At 38.2% G+C, this 18,507-nt stretch overlaps 1 protein-coding gene across 2 annotated transcripts; it reads left to right on the top strand.

Annotated features, from left to right (window-relative positions):
* LOC111869874 (thioredoxin reductase-like selenoprotein T homolog CG3887) lies at nucleotides 1-12,427 on the top strand. Of its 2 annotated transcripts, none has more exons than XM_023861717.2 (5): nucleotides 1-297; nucleotides 3,127-3,256; nucleotides 6,529-6,724; nucleotides 10,510-10,637; nucleotides 11,703-12,427. In XM_023861717.2, the coding sequence occupies exons 1-4, from the start codon at nucleotides 128-130 to the stop codon at nucleotides 10,632-10,634; spliced, it is 621 nt and encodes a 206-aa protein (XP_023717485.1). In that variant the 5' UTR covers nucleotides 1-127; the 3' UTR covers nucleotides 10,635-10,637; nucleotides 11,703-12,427. The 2 variants fall into 2 exon arrangements, with proteins under 2 accessions (XP_023717485.1, XP_023717486.1); XM_023861718.2 differs by having other exon boundaries at nucleotides 10,510-10,641.
* Nucleotides 12,428-18,507: the final 6,080 nt, after the last annotated feature.

Below are 18,507 nucleotides of genomic sequence, written 5' to 3'. Positions count from 1 at the left end.
CGTGCTGCCTATTCCCTGCGTGTTGCTATGAGTGGAGCCGATTGCAGCATTGTTAGCAACTGTTTGGAAGTTGGTAGGCTGTAGTGGATTGCACAGTATTTCTTTTAGTGATTTCTTTGGTGAAATAATGATGGAATATCGATGTTTAGCGGTGATACTTTTCGTATTTTTTGCAATTTTCACAATTAAAGATTTATTTGTTCAATCGGAACTGTCGGAGGCAAACACAAAGGAGATTCCCATAACGAGAATGGGATCAAGTACTTTTATCGGACCAACCATAAAATTTATGTATTGGTAAGTAATGGGACCATTACTTATTGACAGTGACAGACGAGATCATAACACTGCTATAATATCAAGATTTGATCTAGTGTTACATGATATACATTGTAGAAGTTTTAGAATAGGTTATTTTCAAATAAGGTAGGAGAAGTCGGAAATAGTGTATGAATCTTAAGGATTTGATGTGTGTGGTCATAAGGGCATGCACAAAGCAGCTACAAAGTTAACTATGCATGCCATTTAAGATCTTATCTCTATGCTGCATTCCATTCTCCGCACAAATTTTAATTTTTCCCCATATTCTTCTGGATATCATCTCCCATGTTGACAGAGTAAAGTCATTAAAGTAGTCCCTGGTAGCTGTTTTTAGGTCTTCAACTGTTGTTAGACGGAATCGAGAAATTCCACACAAATATATATATTTCCACGGAATCATTTTTGTTGTTGAAAAGACTTGAATAGTTCTGTTTGCATGACTTTTGTTTCACTTATCTGATACACCAGGATAAAACAAACAATGAACATGGGGCACAGTTTCATGCATAGGAACTTTGTGGCTACTGTGTAAACAGTCCAAGTGATGAAGGTGACAGATGAGTGTTATAGTGATTGGCAGAGGCAACAAAGATACACCTCCTGCATTATTACTTTTGTCCACCACAAATCCCTTATGGACCTTCAATATCAAACCCATGCTTGCATTATGAGAAGCTTGTAAGTATTCATTGGATGGCATTCTCTGAAACAGGCAACGGTCGAGAATCTTAACATATACGAGTAGTTGCAGGTTGGTGTTGGGAACTTCTTTAAAAGATTAGAAATACTCTTAGAAATTATCCAGGCATGTATGCCATTTTAGTCCATGTGCCTTTCTGAAGGAAAGAAAGTAGCCTTACGGTGTCACCATGCTGTGCGCGTTTGCATGTTAATTTATTTTCTTAATCAGTTGATCAGTTTTCTTTACATGTGATGTGATTGGTATGTAATCAGAGACCATCTCAGCCTCATACATGTTATTTTCATGCAGTCAGTAATAATAGCATAGGGGATGGACAAACTTGTGAGGTGGGGGATGTACTGGCACCGCTTAGTCAGTGGTTCTGACTTTATAGATGATAATAAATCTTTGCAAAATATACAACTTTTGTTGAGGCAGTTTTTGTAGAATATACAACAACAAAATGTCACCTGTATGAAATCTGTATTATTGCAATAACTAATAAATAAAAAGGAGCTAGGTATGTGAAATTAGGTATGGGGATTAAAATTTGCTTAGTGGGGGGTTGAGTCCAACTGGGTCCACTTGGCACTGTGGCCATTGATTGGCCTATTGTAGCCTGTCCTGGATGATTATGATGATGGAGAATTTGGTGGAATGAAGATTGGCAAGGGAAACCGAAGTACTCGGAGAAAATCCGCCCCAGTGTCACTTTGTCCACCACAGATCCCACTTGACCAGACCTGGAATCGAACCCAGGCCTCCACGGTGGGAAGCCAGTGACTAACCGCTTGAGCTATGACGCTGCCACAAGGTATGGGGATAGATCGTAAACAAATCTACAAACTCCATATGAAATAGTGTCAGCAATTAAGGACATGCTGGAGGTGTGACATTTTTAGATTGTGTCTGACAGATGTAAGGTAGACAGAATCTATATTTAACAAGCTCATACTGGAAGTAATATACTGCATAATATATAATACAATTTATGTATATTTTATGAAACAGTTTATGATATTTTATATGTGTATATTTTGTTGTTCTGATGCCATTTCTATGGAAACATAATCAGTATGACAATGAAAATACACATTACTTTTTAATCCAACACTAAGCTCTTTTACACAGTCAGCACAGAAAATGAAGGCACCATCAGAATAGCAAGTAAAGTAAAGCTATCCCTGTACCAGGTCGTGAAGGCCCATAGGGTTGTGAGATGGTGAGTGTCCCACATTTTCTAGACAATCTGCTCAAAGATGGCGGTAAGGTTGTCAGCCTTACGCGCCGGCTGAGCTTTACTCCCCAGGAAAATTAATTAATTCCTGGTACTCATTTCTGTTAGAGGCTGAGTAAACCCCAGGGCCTAGTGTGGCTGGAAGGAAATAAATCCAATGACCTCATTGGGACTTGAACCCGCGACCCTCTGGCTTGTAGCATAGCCCCTCAACCACTACGATACTGCATGCCCCTCATCAAAATAGTAATTAAAATTAACGTTTTTTGTTTTACATAGGAAAAAATTAATTTTAATTGTGTCATTCTAGCTTATGAAATGTAAATGGTTATTATTTTATAAAGTTATACACAATTTTTCAATGAATATTTTTAAACCATTACTAACATAATTTAGGGTTGCAAGTGAGATATTTTAATTATTTTATTTCATGTGTACAGAGAGCCATACTGTGTTAAGAGTATGACATTAATTTGGGAATATGAGTGGTTTGCGTGCAGTAATACCTAAAGTTCTGACACTGGTCAGGCCAGACAAGGGCTGCATTCATCCTCTATATATGCCATATCATGCCCATCCCAGGTCATGAGAACTAAAAAACCCATGTGAGGCTGAGGGAGATGCTCAAAAATCCGTCATAAGGTCCTGATCTCTCCCCCATGATTAACGTGTCTTTGGCCTTCTGAAAGAGGTGTTTGGGGTCCTTGATTTTAGCCAGGTACCAAAGTACAGCAGATTATGAATGACTGGTTTTACAGAGATTCTGAATTCTCAGAAAAAAGGCATGCAGCACTTGGTGACTCAGTGGGATACATACTAAATACATTATAGTATGATGTCAGTATATATAAATGTACATAAATATTTTGGGCATTGTATTTTACAGCTATTCCTGTGGGTACCAGAAAGCATATCAGGATTATGGAAATATTATACATGAAAAATATCCAGAAATCACAGTAGAAGGTGAACACTATAATCCCCCTGGTTATAACATGTTTATTGCAAAAGTATTGGTAAGTAGAAGGATGATGTGTTACGCTATGTATGATAAAATTATAATTCTCCTTGTTGAAGAACTTTGTGCTGAGTAGAGGCAAGAAGCTGTATATCAGCAAGAATATTATGGTTTTGGACATTATCCATCTTCCTGTCTTATCTAAAACACCATCCTGTTTATAAAGACAAGATAATGGATAATGTCCAGAAATATAATATTTGTACTGATATACCATCATCACAAACTTTCAGATCTCATTAAGCTGTATATCAGCTTTGTTCATTTGTAATGGCGTAAAGGTGTTCATTGGATTGTTTTGAAAGCAGGATAAGGAGTCAGTACATTTTCTATATTCAGTACTAAATCCCGAGTGTTTTGATTTTTTCAGTTTTGGATATAGTGCCCAATCCAGTTAAGAGTTTAGGCTGTTAAGCAGATGAAGCGACTGTAAAATAAATTCAAGTGCAAAAAAAGGCTTAGCAAAATTCTGCATCAGAACAAGAAAATGAATATAGTTTGTTTTATTGCTAGTGGGGTGGGACTAAGTACATTGTACTGCGGCCACTTCTGGCCTATTCTACCAGCCCCAGATGATAGGTGAGGGTGATTGTGGAGCAATTGATGGAATGAAGATTGGCAGGTGAAACCGAAGTAGTGGGAGAAAACCTGCCCCAGCATCACTTTATCCACCACAAATCCCACTTGACCAGACCTGGGATCGAGCCCAGGCCGCCGCGGTGGGAAGCCAGTGACTAACGGCTTGAGCTGTGGCGCGGCCCAAATAAATATAGTTAGTAGAAGAAATAGAATAATTTAAAATAAAGCTCTTACAAAAAAATATCCATTGTTATTTTATCAAATGCCTACCACAAATTATTTGGCCATTCTGGTAGGTGGGGATTCACAATCCTCATATCAACTTATTCATGCACGTTCTGACTAGTGGTAGTATCAGCAGGCCAATAGCCTATACACATTGCAGTTCCAGTAACTTGTTGAACAGGTACTATATCAAACATTCAGTCATTTTAATTTCTTTGTGTGTTAAAACACCATTTGAGTTTAATGTTGATATGAGTTTCTGTGTATGATGGCCGTGTGACAAATGGAGGGAAAGCTTTGACATACATTTCAAGTTTGAAGCTTGTCTTTTCGAAAAGTAACATCAACATGTTACTTTGAACATTTTATTTAGGTGCCAGGAATGTGTTTGAAAGAACATGGAATGTCAATGGATTTATACTGAGCTATGTAACATTACAATCCAGATCATTATCTTCATGATCATTGCTGTGAAACCTCAGATCCAGCTTGGGTGAGGCATATTTGTGATTTGTTGGCCTCTGCGCATGTCATGTGCAGTATTGGTCCAAATGTTCATAGTTAAGTGCCTTCTGCCCAACCAGCCAGATGACTTTTAGCTGGCTGTCAGATATTCTGCATGTATACAGTTCAAACTTCCACAGAACACAGTTTAATCCTATCATCAAAATTATGTTTTCAATCAAAACAAACACTGTAATTAAATTAACATGGACTGGAGCATGATGTATTGAAGAATCTTACAATCCACAAACAGTATGTGTGATGTTGTAGTGCACACCATTAGCTGTAGATCAGATGACATGTTGCAAATATAGTTGAAGTCAGTACAGAGAATAGTAGTGACTTGATAGTATTTTTAAGTGAACAAGGTCTAATTAAAATTGGAATACACTGCTAAGAAAACAGTGATTGAGAAGTAGAGTGAAATATATTGTTTGATACTACTTTTTTACCTTCTTATATATGGGTCAATTTTCTTGAAATCAGATTAGTTCTCAGATGGATTTCACTGTTGTTTGGTGTTCAGCAACCAGCACTGGTATACCAAGTGACAGCTAATTTTGTTCCCATTAGTTACATAGTCAAGGTCAGTTATATGTATGAGGAAAAGTTTATGGGATGTCTTTGTACCAAATTTTTACTGTACTCCTGGCATTTTTGCATGTTTCACAAAATAGCATATTGCAGCACAACTTTGCAAAATTGGCAAACATTAGTGCTGTGGCTGTAGCTTGTTAGTTAAATCTTCATTTTTGTTTTGCCCTGAGTGGCAGCAATACTTGTAAATGTACATGTAAAGTACTCAGAAGTTACAGGAAAATATTTAGCTTTCATGTGATAACTAAAAAAGTAATTTTGACTGGGCCATTGACTGAAACCCTTTTCATTTGTCAAAACCCAGACTGTATTGAGAAGGGTTACTGTCCTTTTTCTCCTGACCCATCAAATTGAGATCTATGAATATATTGCATTAATTATTCACTCATGGAGCTGAGTCCTTCTTGAGAAGGTGCCAATTGTAAAGCTGCTTGAGAACTTCCCAGCATTTTATGGAACCCAAAGGTTTATTACCATGTTCACAAGAGCCCTCCACTGGTCCCGATCCTGAGCCACATCAGTCCAACCCATATCATCCAATAGTATCTCTCTAAGAGCCATTGTAATGTTGTCCACCCACCTATGTCTTGGTCTTCTCAGTGGTTTCCTTCCTTCCAGCATGCCCACCATTATTCTATATGCATTCGTCTTATCTCCAATTCATGCTACATGTCCTGCCCATCTCATCCTCCATCACTAGATCATTCTGATTATACTTGGAGGGGAGTACAAGTTATGAAGCTCCTCATTATGTGGTTTTCTCCATCACTTCATCTCTCTTCGGTCCAAATATTCTCCTCAGCACCCTGTCCACAGACACCCTCAGTCTATGTTCCTCCCATAATGTTAGAGCATGGTACTTATACTTCTGCAATGGAATATTGAAGATGTGTGACTGTGTACACTGTGCCTGAAACATATTTGAGGGCATGTCATCATCAGATAGTGATGTAGATCATTGGATTATCTTGAGAAAGTCACTAGATCCTATTTTAAACACAGATGGAATTAGAATCACTATATCGAGGATGTCGTTGAACAGACAGGTTCTATAATTAAGGTAGGATGTCCCCTCAGAGATGTTTTAGATAGACGCAAGAAATGACACAGTGAAGAAGGGCCTATTAATGATGTTTGCTTCTGACTGAGCAAGGTGAGGCATCTGAATGTGTCTGTAACAGTTCACATATCTTCATATTATACATTAAACATAGGAATTGTGTTTCAGTCACCCGAGAAGAACGGTAATTTGCCATCTTCCATAGTCTGTAACTTGGATGTTGGTTCTTGCAAAATGACTGTGCGCATGCTGACTCTCACATGCCAGTCTTAATTGTGTGTCATTTTAATTTCATTTTCTTCCAGGGAGTTGGAAAAATGCTAGTAATAATATGCATTTTGACTGGCATAAATATTTTTGATTATTTTGGACGTGTGGAACCATCATGGTGGAAGTGGTGTGTGGAGTACAAATTTTATTCCTCCATAATGTTATTTTTCTTGTGTAATATTCTGGAAGGACAGCTGGTTTCAACTGGAGCTTTTGAAATATATTTCAATGGTGAGCAGAATATTAACAGAACTCAAAGTGTATGCATGTGTCCACAACTGTGATGAGTGAAATTCATGACTGAAGAGTAGTATCAGACACCCATTGATGTCCATATATTTTGATATATATATAGAACCACATCAGGTCCAATGGAACTTGTGTGAATTTCAGAAGTGTTTGATTGGGGCCATGTATTAAGCACCACCTTTTCATAAACCATGTGCTTACTGAGGTGTTGTATGAAGAAAGTATTATTAAATTGTAAAACCACTGAAATGGATTCTGAGGGTAGGGACTGGATTAATTTGGCTGACTATATGGATCAGTGGCTGGCTGTTGGAAACACAGTAATGAACTTTTGGCTCTGTAGAAGGCAGGGAATTTCTTCACTACCAGAGCAACTGTTAGTTTTTCAAGTAGGAGTTTCCTCTGTGGGGTTTGTTGGTTAGAATTTATATAGAGCCTACTGAAAATTCAGTGTGAATTGTTAAAAAATCGACTTAATGCCTAACTTTAATTACTTAAAAAGTTTTGGAAAAAATGCTACATTTAAACCAGTGTGCTAAACATATAACGATATACACCAAGTGGTGCTGCTTTCTAGAGGAAATGTTTTCATCAGAGGTTGCCTGTAGTACCAGACTTCATCGAAAATATCTGATCTCTCAACTGGAAACAGAGCTTCCTAATGACCATTGTCTTGTTCACCAGAGCTGCACATCTTTAAGTCACAACTTTACCAACAATAACAGGGGTTGAGTGATTTAACCTTGTGATGCAAAATAAACCCATTTTAGAAAACCGAAATTAACAGCTGTGGGGATTTGTTGCGCTGACCACGCAACACCCTCTGTCTGCTAAAGTTTCCACTAAAATTCGCTGACAAGCAGCGGTCACTTGGTGGGTTTGCGGACTAAAATCACAGAGTTTGTTTTTGTTGATACAAAATAAACACAGATGGAAACTTTGTGAACTTCATTAACAAGTGTTATTTTAACATTACCACCATGTACTCAAGTTTCTCCATGTACATTTTGTAATCAGGAGCTGGGATAATGTAGTCAGTATGGCGACTGGCTACTGGCTGGGCACCAGAGAGGTTGGAGTATGAGTCCCGGTAGAGTCAAGAATTTTCGCTTCTCCGTATCCAGACCAGCTCTGCGGTCCACCCAACCTCCTATACAATGGGTGCTGGGAGTTTTTTCTCGGGAGTAAAGCAGCTTGGACATGACGCTGACCACTCACTTCCAACTAGTGCCGGGGTCAAGAAAACTTGGATCTATATATCCACCCCCCCCATACTCCTTCATGGCGTATTGCTTGATTAGTTAAGGACAGGGACAGCTTTACTTTACCTTTATCTCACATTTTGTAATCTTCACCACAAATTGTTGAGAATGATCTAAAAAGGTGCAGATAGTTCAAACCTTCAAAATACAGTGGAACCTTGCTTAACGAGCACCTCTCATAACGAGTAATTCGCATAACGAGCAAAACAAATTGTAAAAAATGACTCGCTTAATGAGTGACGTTTCGCATAATGAGTGACGAGAGAGGAAGTCCCAGACTGTGTGCTTGCTACATCAGCCTGTGTGNAAAGCGAGAACGAGGTGTGAGCGTGGCTGATCTAGCACGCACATACAGTCGGTCTACATCAACGGTTTGCACGATTTGGAGTTGCATTGTGTTTCACAGCAAGAAGTTGTGGAGGAGAGTTTGTCAGAGGAGGAGGAGGTAACAGCAAAGCAACAATCTTCTGGCGCAATAAGAGAAATGCTGAAAGCATGGGAAACTGTTGCATTCTACATTGAGAAGCATCACCCTAATAAGGCAGTGGCTATGCACACTACAAATTTATTTAATGATAATGCTGTGTCGCATTCTCACCAAATTTTGAAGCGTCGGCAAAAACAAATGTCTCTAGACAGCTTTCTAGTAAAAAAGAATTAGATATGTATCATAAATAATAAATTAATTATTTAGATATCTTTTTGTTTTCTGCAAATCGAATTCGCATTCCAGGTTCGTTCATTCTGCATAGAAGAAAAGATGAAGATGATTCATGCTCCTTAACGATGTATATATAATTTTCTTTGAATAAACGTTATACATAAAATTTTATGAGTAATTTTTTTCGGCATGGAATGCATTATCGTATTTTACATTAATTTATATGGGAAAAATTGTTTCGCTTAACGAGTATTTCGCATTACGAGTAAGATTCTGGAACGAATTATGCTCGTTAAGCGAGTTTCCACTGTAAACAGTTCCAAATTTGACTTTTAAAAGTTCTGCTTGCTCCTTGCTTCTTGCTGCTTGCTTAGCTTATTCTTTGATCACAAAGATGGAGGCAGTTTGTTGCTCTGAATTGTTAGTGAACTTCTGCTAGGCTATAAGGTGTCATGTCCCTGAAGGTGCGTGCCCATCTTGAGTGTTGATTTCGTTTATTTTTTGTGACAACAAATGTTTGTTTTTTTTTCTTCTAACTTTGAAATAGGCTGCAACAGAAAACTGAAATTTGCATGATTGCAAACCAAGTCAATTTACAGTACCTTCAATTCATTTGGGTCATTAAATATTTCTTTCAATGTTACAATGAGTGAAGCGTCATCCTTGGCAGGTTAATTTACCACAGAACAAAAGAACCTTCTGATAATACACTGCAAAGACATGTGAAGTATCTATTTATCCAGTTTCTAAGACATATTCAATGTATTTGTTCATTCAAAAATGTTTATTTACAATAGAAACATGGTAATGTGTGTTTTATGTGACATAAAGTTCTCCAAAAATATATATTCTTTACATAAAATTTTGTTCCCTTGAGGTTACCATAAAATTTCATTTGGTTGTTGCCATTTTCTTTACACATCCAACAATTTTAACACCTCATGTTTTTATGACATCCATATAACTTGTTACTTATTCCTTACACTTGGCAGTACCTTTTAAATTATTTTAATAAGCAGAAATATATAGTATTTGTAATGAATGCCATTACTCAACCACAGATGGTGATGCCTACAATTGTTGATAAACCTCCCAATATCTGGTGTAAAGTGTATGTTGCAACATGCAAGACTACATTCAAATGGTAACCTGACATCTGAACCGTGATCCTGAATTTCTTCCTTTTCATGAGAGGCGTACTGTTGTTCATAAATATATGTTGTTGAAAGTACTGAGAACATCTTCCTTCACCAGTTCTTCAAGTTACTGTATTTTGCTTCACTTAATCAAAAAATAAATTCAGAAAGCTTCACAGAAGCAAACTTCTGTTTTAGTTCCCTCTAACACTGCAAGTCTCTGGCTAAAGATTATCCAGAGCATTTTTGACACCAAAAGTAGAAAGTAGGTCAACAAATTAATTTCATATTGTGTTTCCCTGATATCATCTGAAATAAATTCTTATGGTCAGGGGAAAAATGTATTATTAAGTTGCTTGAGAAATTTTAAAGGAGCTGGTATCAATTAAAAATAATCATATAGGCAGATTTTCAGAGTAGCTGCATGGTTTGGATCCAGCCCACAGGCAATAGTTTGTGTACCGCTGCCCTACATGCTGCTACTGAAAAGAATAAAATTGAGTGTAGCCATGACAGATTATTTTTATTCAGGATTGTGGTTACATAAAATTTGCTGTTTGTGAATGGAGTCACAGCAAAGTTTTTTTTTTTTTGTGAAGTAATTCGTTCTGAGTCAGTTTCACATGGAGTACTTAATTTCACATGCAATTCTACTTTTATAATCTTAAATAAATACATATATCAGATGTATTTTATTTTCTTTTTCAGATGTACCAGTTTGGTCAAAGCTTGAAACGGGAAGGATACCTCAACCACCAGAGCTCTTCCAGATAATTGATAATCATTTGCAGTTCCAAACAAAAGTAGAAATAAAACCTGGATTTGCTAAATAATGGGTTGGTATGTTTTAATTTGAAAGTCTTACAATTTTTCTGTCATGTTTAGTGATGACATGACTGACTGACGAATTTATTTTGTTGAAAGAGAAATAGCAGCTTATGTCTAACCAGTAACAACTTCCATTAGTTCTCATAATCATGGATGCTCTTAGATATTAAACATCAGATTATAAATTGTAACTACCTGATTTATTCTTGTTACATTTGCTTCTGGATAAAATTGTTAGGTAGTTACTTCATATGGTTCATTTGAACTTTTCTACAACATTTCCAACACTTTCTTTATAAGCATGTATATAGTAAACCTTTATGGAATGCAGATTTGCTCATACATGCAGTAACAAAAGGGAACAGTTATTTGCTGACTGAAAAATTAGACTGTACACAATCTGCCCCTGGCCCTGACCCTGAATACTGGAGCTCAGTTGTGTTGTTGAGGCAATGTTTTTATCTTCTGGCATGGCATCCTTCCTGCATCCTATAGATGGAGTTATTAAAACATTTAAGTCTTGTTGCACTTGAAATGCCTACAGGCATGCATTCCAAGCTGTAAGCTCTGTTGCTTTTAATACCTTAAAGCATTGTGAATAGAGCCGTTCATTTTCATTATTCATAGGAAAACCTGTGTATTTTGCGCTCACATTCATGTATTCCCATTTAACACATGAGGCAGTGGTTTCCAAACTTTATATATAATGCCACCCTCTGAGCTTAACAGAGATTAAATCCCCCCACCCCACCCTCTCTAGACTTTTTGTGTGTGCACAGACAGCTCTTCAAATTTTTATTTTTAAAATCAACAAACTTTAGGTTTTATTAGTTAATAATACCTTTCAAGATTTTATAAGTGCATGAAATTCAACAGATATTCTCTGACATTTGGGTATTATAACCCACACATTCCGTCATGGTACCATTACTGGGACAAGTAACTTATCTCTTATAAGTGTAGATATTTTTCTGAGCACTTCCCTTAAGCACAGTTCTTACAGTAAACTGTCCTTAATAATAGGATAAGATATTTCTTGTTTGCTATCTTTGAATTGTGTTTGGTTTTTGCAGGTACATATACGTAATATCATACTGGAAGTTACTGTATTGCCACTATTGTAGATGTATACAAAGATGACACCTGCAGATGCCTAAGTTGACAACTTTTAACAGATGTAGCTTCCAAAATCGGAGACTGTGTGAATGCTGCAAGAGATTTAGTACTAATTATTAGGACATTGTTTCTTGTCTTGGAATGTGGTGTGCAGCTTACGTTAATATGATATAACACTCTGGCCCATCTTCCTTTTCATGTGTGGTCCTTACAAGAGGGAGGTAGAGCTGACTTCACTTACATGAAAGTTAACTGAGTGCAGAGTTAATAATTTTATTAAGAGAAAATTAATTAATATATAGTTGTCATGTAATGTGCCAAATGTTTTTGTCCCTAGCAGGATATTCAAAATTTTGATACCAGTGAAATGCAGATCTCATTCAGGACTCTCAGTTTGTGAATTAACAGTGTATGTGGGACAAATGTCATAATAATTTTTATTCAGTCAGTTTGTTTAGAAGCTAAGTGGTAATCGGTTATATCCAGATGAATATAATGACAGCGAATATATATACATATAAGAATATGATTTTTTCCTTTGGAATGTATGATCTAAATTTGAAGTGACATTTTTGTGTTGTTTTTGTGCTGTTACGTCTATGATCAAGTTACAGAATACCACTTTAGATATTATTATGTTAATGAATTTACATGGAAATATACTGTTGTGATTACAATTGAATTTCTTCTTTTACTGCATCTGCAACAGAGGCTGAAGTATTGGCTGGTAAAATGTGAGGTTTATTATGTATGCAGGCAAGGGTTGCAAAGTTTGGAACATTTTCTGAGCCATTGAAAGTTATAACATACTGTAACGTGTTTGCTACTGAAGATGCCGTTCGGATTGTTAATTGGTTTATTTAACAACCTACAAATCGTAACTACAATTAATTATGACAATGCTACGGGTTTACACACTTTGCAAATCCTACTCACAAATCTCTTCACACTATCTTCAGTACTCTTCATGTATTAATAACATGGGAGCTATACAAGTGTCACTGCATTACACACTCCCAATACCTTCTCAGTTATCACAAACTATCACGGATTATCACACATAAACTCTTCTGATCACGTGTCCAGTTCTTCTTTCTGTGACTGCTGCTATATTCCAACTGACTCCCTAGTCCAAGACCAAGTCACATTGCGACTGACGGTCAGTCAGTCAGTCAGTCAGTAAGTCTTGGTGTCAAGCCCCATCTGGGGGTCATGACCAGATATTTATTACCTTTAACAGTTATGGTCTAGACTCCCTAGGCAGTGTAGTACTCTTATAAACCCTCAGACAGACAACGGGAAATGCCCCGCTTCCTTGTTGCCTAGTTGTGTTTACAGATTGCCTAGCAACAGTCGTTGCATGGGCTCGCCTGTTGCATGATGTCAGAGCCTTGCGGCGAAGGGTGTTTACCAAGCGTTGCATAATGATAGGAGTGGGGGTACGTGACGGCACTCGTGGAAACGCAGAGTTCACTTGACCCCTACTTCCTGTTGCGCCATCCATGTCACAATACTCTAACAAGGCTGAAAAAGGTGTGCTCCATGATATAGTACTCAAAATTACAATGGCAGTCTTTGAAGTGTATTAAAAAATATTTGTCCCTGTGCTTAATTAATTAAGGACTGCGCCCTGAAGGCATATGGGGGAGTGGTTGTATAGATCCACATTTGCTTGATCTTGGTGCTAGCTGGAGGTGAGTGGTAAGCTTCCTGCCCCAGTTGAAGTATATTAAGCTTATTTAAAAACAAGATTAATAAAATGCAAATTAATGGCAGTCACCCGTCTCATATTCTAACAATATCTGAAAGGGTGTGTGCAATATATGGAAAATATGCCCTTATGTAAACTAGGCTTTAGTACGAATCAGTAGCGTTGGAAATTGGAATTGTGCAAACATTTGATGAAAATCTTCCATATCAAATTTCAACAGAATATGTGAAAGTGTTTATGGGATAATGGAAGATTACATTTTTGGCCTTATGCAAACTGGCTTCATTGTGGATATGTATGGCTGACAGTGGGAATTGCTTAACAGTGTTTGCTATAATGTAATCAAATTTCAACAAAATCTTTGAAATGGTTAATGGGATAGATGGCAAAGCTCATTCATTACCTTTTTTAAACTAGGCCTTATTATGAATCGGTAAATAGGGGGCACTATGCTGCAAGCCAGAAGGTTGTGGGTTCAAGTCCCAATGAGGTCATTGGATTTTTTTTTTCAGTTGACCTAATCCTTCCAGCCACACTATGGCTCTGGGGTCAACTTAGCCTCTAACAGAAATGAGTACCAGGAATATTCTTGGGGATAAAGGGTGGCCGGCACATAGGGCTGACAACCTTGCCGCCATATATGAGCTGATTGTCTAGAATATGTGGGAACCTCGAACATCTCACAACCCTATGGGCCTCCACAGCCTGTTACAGGGATAGCTTTACGATTACTTTTACTTATGGTTGAAAGTAAATATTGCTTGGAAACTTTTAGTGAAAATTGGTTATATAAAATTTTAAGATGTGTCCAACACTTCATGTGGTGACAAGCCCATATAGAAGGGGGAAGGGGCTGGCAGGGCCATTTGGCACAGGCTGCTGGCCTAGGGGGGGCCCCACATGTACTCATATCTAATTAGAAAAATTATAGTAAGCAGAAATTCAGTAACTCCATTAATTGTTTTATTACGTAATTTCATATTTCTTTGAATAAATAATAGAAAATCTAATTTTTAAATACACAGTATGTCCAGGTTCTGTTAGGACTGTGTTCATTTAAAACACAAGACGTTAATTATTTTCAAAATTTCACTCTTTTTTTTTATTCAAAATAGTCTCCTCAATCTGCACATAGCTGGAATCGATTGAAAAGTTTTCGAAAACTTTTGCGAACAACCAGAAATCTGCTGGAGCCAAATCTGGCGAATACGGAGGATGATCAAGGACTGTGATCCCTTTTCTGGCCAAAAGAATCACGCATGATCATCGATTTATGGGGTGGGGCATTATCGTGGAGGAGCTACCAGGAACCTTTCTCTCGATATTCAGGTCAAATTTGAAGAATTCTCGCCCACAAATGATTGAGGACTCCAGACTCCGAGTTAATAATTAGAATTCACTGTTTGACCTGGCAGAAATTCCTTGTGACTGATTCCTCTGGAATTGAAGAAAACGTTTAGCAGTGTCATTACTCGACTCTTTTGCATGCACACTTTCTTAGGGCTCAACCACACTGCACTCTGCCGCTTTGTGAGAGGCATATATTGAGAGCACCATGTCTTGTCACCAGTAACAATAGATTTTGTAAATTTTGTATCACTTTGGGCTGACCGTAACATGTCTCTGCAGTGTTCCACTCTGGCATGTTTTTCATCGCCTGACAGCATGTGCTGTACAGACTGCGTACAGACCTTCTGTTTGCCCAAATCCTCAGTAAAAATTTGATGCACAGTACTTTATGGTATTCCCAAAAGCTCCTTGATGAGTCTTGCAGAAACACATCTCTCTAATGCAAGGATTTTGGTCCGGTCACTTTTTTTACATTTTCTTCAGTGCAACTTGTTCTCGGCTTTGATGCACATGGAGCGTCTTCAGTGTGTTCCCTGCCATCAAGAAATACAGCATACCATCGAAAAATGTTGGAGCAACTCAAACAATCCCTACCGTACACACTTTTCATAATTTTGTACACTTCTCCGGCTGTTTTGCCTAACTTCAAACAAAGTTTGATGTTTGCTCTCTGTTTAACCACCATTTTCCGACAAGCATCAGAACAGTACTGTTACATTCAGAGTCAGAACACATGATGCAGCGATGCTTGCACATTGAAATTATAGACAGCCACAGCTGGAACTTCAAGAATCTTAATGCTGCAACTCGCCAACAGATGGCATTGCAGGGCAATGCTGGACACACCGTGTATGTTCATATATTTATGTGGCTTTTGGATTGGGCTGGTGGCACCATATTTGTGGCTGGTCTGGGCTTCATCTCATCTCTTGGGCCCAGTGTGCTGATACTAGGTCACAGAAAGACATGACCTCCATGTGATGTGTTCTTATTTTGTAAATGTTTACAAATGTTTCTTTGATTTGATGTGGCATATGTGAGTGGTCATTATGAAACAGAATTATCACTTTTTGCTAGGGTTACAGTAAGAAGTCCCATTGTTACAAGAGTAGTTCACATTTGACTGAGACATTGAGCTGAAGATTCTTCAAAAGAGATGGCAGCTTTCACCTTACTACACAGCACTATGTCTCAGAAGATAGAACTTTTGTAGATGGATTGAGCATAAGTATGCAGAACCATGTGTTGTGGTTAAGAAAGCTACGTAGACCGTGGGAGCTTGAAGCTAGTCTCAAAGAATTATGCGGGTTCATATTGAAGTTAGGGGCGCAAACCCTGTCTCCTTCAAAAGCCCCCCCAAAAAATGGTAACCACCAAGGGACAATTACAGTGTGTAGGCTGGAGGATAGTTTGTCCTGCCCTATTACCAACCACCTTCTGGCTGTTACTTGATATGTTTTGTTGTTCTTTTATACAGCTTCTGAATAATTGCCAGGGAGCCTGTCATGTTGCAAATGCATGTTTGTGGTTTTATGAGTGTTCTGCGAGTTCTGGAGAGTGCTTCACAATTTCTTACTTACTAACGACCCATTATTTGTTTTGGTGAGGTTTGGTGTTCAAAGAAGTCTGTAAATGGAAGATGGCTATTTTCACCTTTCCTCAAATCCAGTTAGTGTTCTATGTGAAATGAAAGTCATTACCGTTACCCAAAATTGAATGTGTCCAGTAAATCCTTGCAAGAGTTATTATTGGAAGTATTATGAAAATATGTCTTTCATATTGGATTTTTATATTGTGGTATTCTGGGTTCTTTGACATAGCATCCCAGAAGAGTCTTCCTCGGTAATACTGCTCTTCAATCCTACTGTGCCCGTTAGTATGAATAGTGATACAAATATTGTTTTTGGACATTCCACATTGTCTGGTTTTTATTTGAAAACGTTTCAGAGACTGGATTCTGATTCCATCTTCAGGAAAAACCTCGCAGTTGGTTTGTGTTATGCTTGGCATGTATACCCTATATGGTATTGATACAGATGTCTGGAGATAGGGACAAGCTCTGTTTGGGCCCATCTGAGTATGTTTTACCTGAAGACGGAGACAGAACCCAGTCACCGAAACATTGTGTTTTTAAACAAAAATAGGACGATGGATAATGGTCTAGTAACAAATCATTTGTATTGATGTACCATCATCACAAACTTACATATCTTACTTAGTATGAATAGTGGTTAAAATTGTTGGGAAACACAACCCCGTTTCATGACTCTGGATCGGGGCCATAAGACGCTTGAAGCGTGTGACACAAGATCAAGGCAATTATGTCTATTTTTCAGCATGCCTTAGGATTGTTTCGATTGGACATAAATCCCTAGGCTTCAAACAAACCTATTTGTCCTGCCACTCTCATCATCATGAATCTGATCACTTTGATAATATGAATAAAGAATAGGAAATTGTGAGGTTTTCTAACACTGGTGTGCATTCTTCCCCTAGGCTGAGAAGCCAAGTTTCACACCCATATGAATGAAACAGGAGGGAAGAGTTTAGTACTATACAGGTGCCTAAACCAGAGGCTGTCTACTTATGACACCATGACTTTCAAATGTAATGCACAAGTTTTTGGGCTTTCTGCCTCTGCTATAGTAAAGTGCAGTTCTGCATGCGTTTTAGTTCCTTGTCAGATTGTATGGCAACAACAGTGTGATAAGGGCCAAAAAATTGTGCCAGGAAACTGAATATTTATGCAGCCTTTCTAATCCTATAGTAAGGTATAAAATGTACCAGTACGCTCAAAAGAAAAACTGTGAAATATCTCGCCAGCTGCAGCTACATTTTCGGAATTCACATTACCACCCGGTCAAAATTGTGCATGAATATGATTGTGGGTCTCGACCCACAGTTTGAGAAACCAGGAGTTAAACTTGCTGTACTAAATGGTAGCAGACCTTCCACGAAAATAATTGTATCTTGCTTTTTCGGGTGCTGTGTAGATCTACGTAGTTCGTACCGAAAGTCATGAGCAACTTTTTTTTGCATGCAACCTGGGAACAGCAGATGAAATAGAGTACGGTGGTAGGTGGAATCAGCTGTTGTGTTAACCTTGAGTGTCTTGGGATGGCAATAGCTTTCATCACGTGACCAGTATCATTCGTAACAAAATGGACGACAATATGTCGTTTCGCCAGCATGCTGTCATCGAATTTCTTGTGAAAGAGGAAATCCCTGCTGCAGAAATTCACCAGAGACTTCAGCGTGCTTATGGAAGTGTGTGCATGGGTGCGAGCAGTGTTCGAAGATGGGTGAAACATTTTAAAGATGGGAACACCAGTATCGAAGATGAACCTCGGAGCGGTCGTCCTCGAACAGCCTCAACTGAATGCAACAAGGAAAGAGTGGATGAGATCATTCAAGATGACAGGCATGTGGCTGTGGACACAATAGCCCAAAAACTTGGAATAGGGTGCAGTACAGTACAGGAGATGATTGAAAGCTTGGGCTACAGGAAAGTTTGTGCTCGTTGGGTCCCACGGTTATTGACCGAAGACTACAAAGTTCCGCAAAAAGCCATCACCTCAGAACTGCTGCAGAGATATCGACATGAAGGCGATGATTTTTTGCTCTGTATTGTGACAGGTGAGGAAAGCTGGTTTCACCATTTCAAGCCTGAAACGAAACGAAACGAAACGAGACGGCAGAGT

The sequence above is a fragment of the Cryptotermes secundus genome, unplaced genomic scaffold (genome assembly GCF_002891405.2).
Source record: "Cryptotermes secundus unplaced genomic scaffold, Csec_1.0 scaffold439, whole genome shotgun sequence".
Classification (NCBI taxonomy): domain Eukaryota; kingdom Metazoa; phylum Arthropoda; class Insecta; order Blattodea; family Kalotermitidae; genus Cryptotermes; species Cryptotermes secundus.
The sequence above is the reverse complement of the archived record's forward strand: the minus strand, read 5'-3'. Positions and strand labels throughout refer to the sequence as shown.

Bases quoted from the DNA above. Each gene is read 5' to 3' on its own strand.
- LOC111869874 (XM_023861717.2), top strand. From the start codon at position 128: ATGATGGAATATCGATGTTTAGCGGTGATACTTTTCGTATTTTTTGCA. The intron at 3,257-6,528 runs GTAAGTAGAAGG...ATTTTCTTCCAG, and splicing joins TGTTTATTGCAAAAGTATTG to GGAGTTGGAAAAATGCTAGT. The intron at 6,725-10,509 runs GTGAGCAGAATA...TTTCTTTTTCAG, and splicing joins TTTTGAAATATATTTCAATG to ATGTACCAGTTTGGTCAAAG.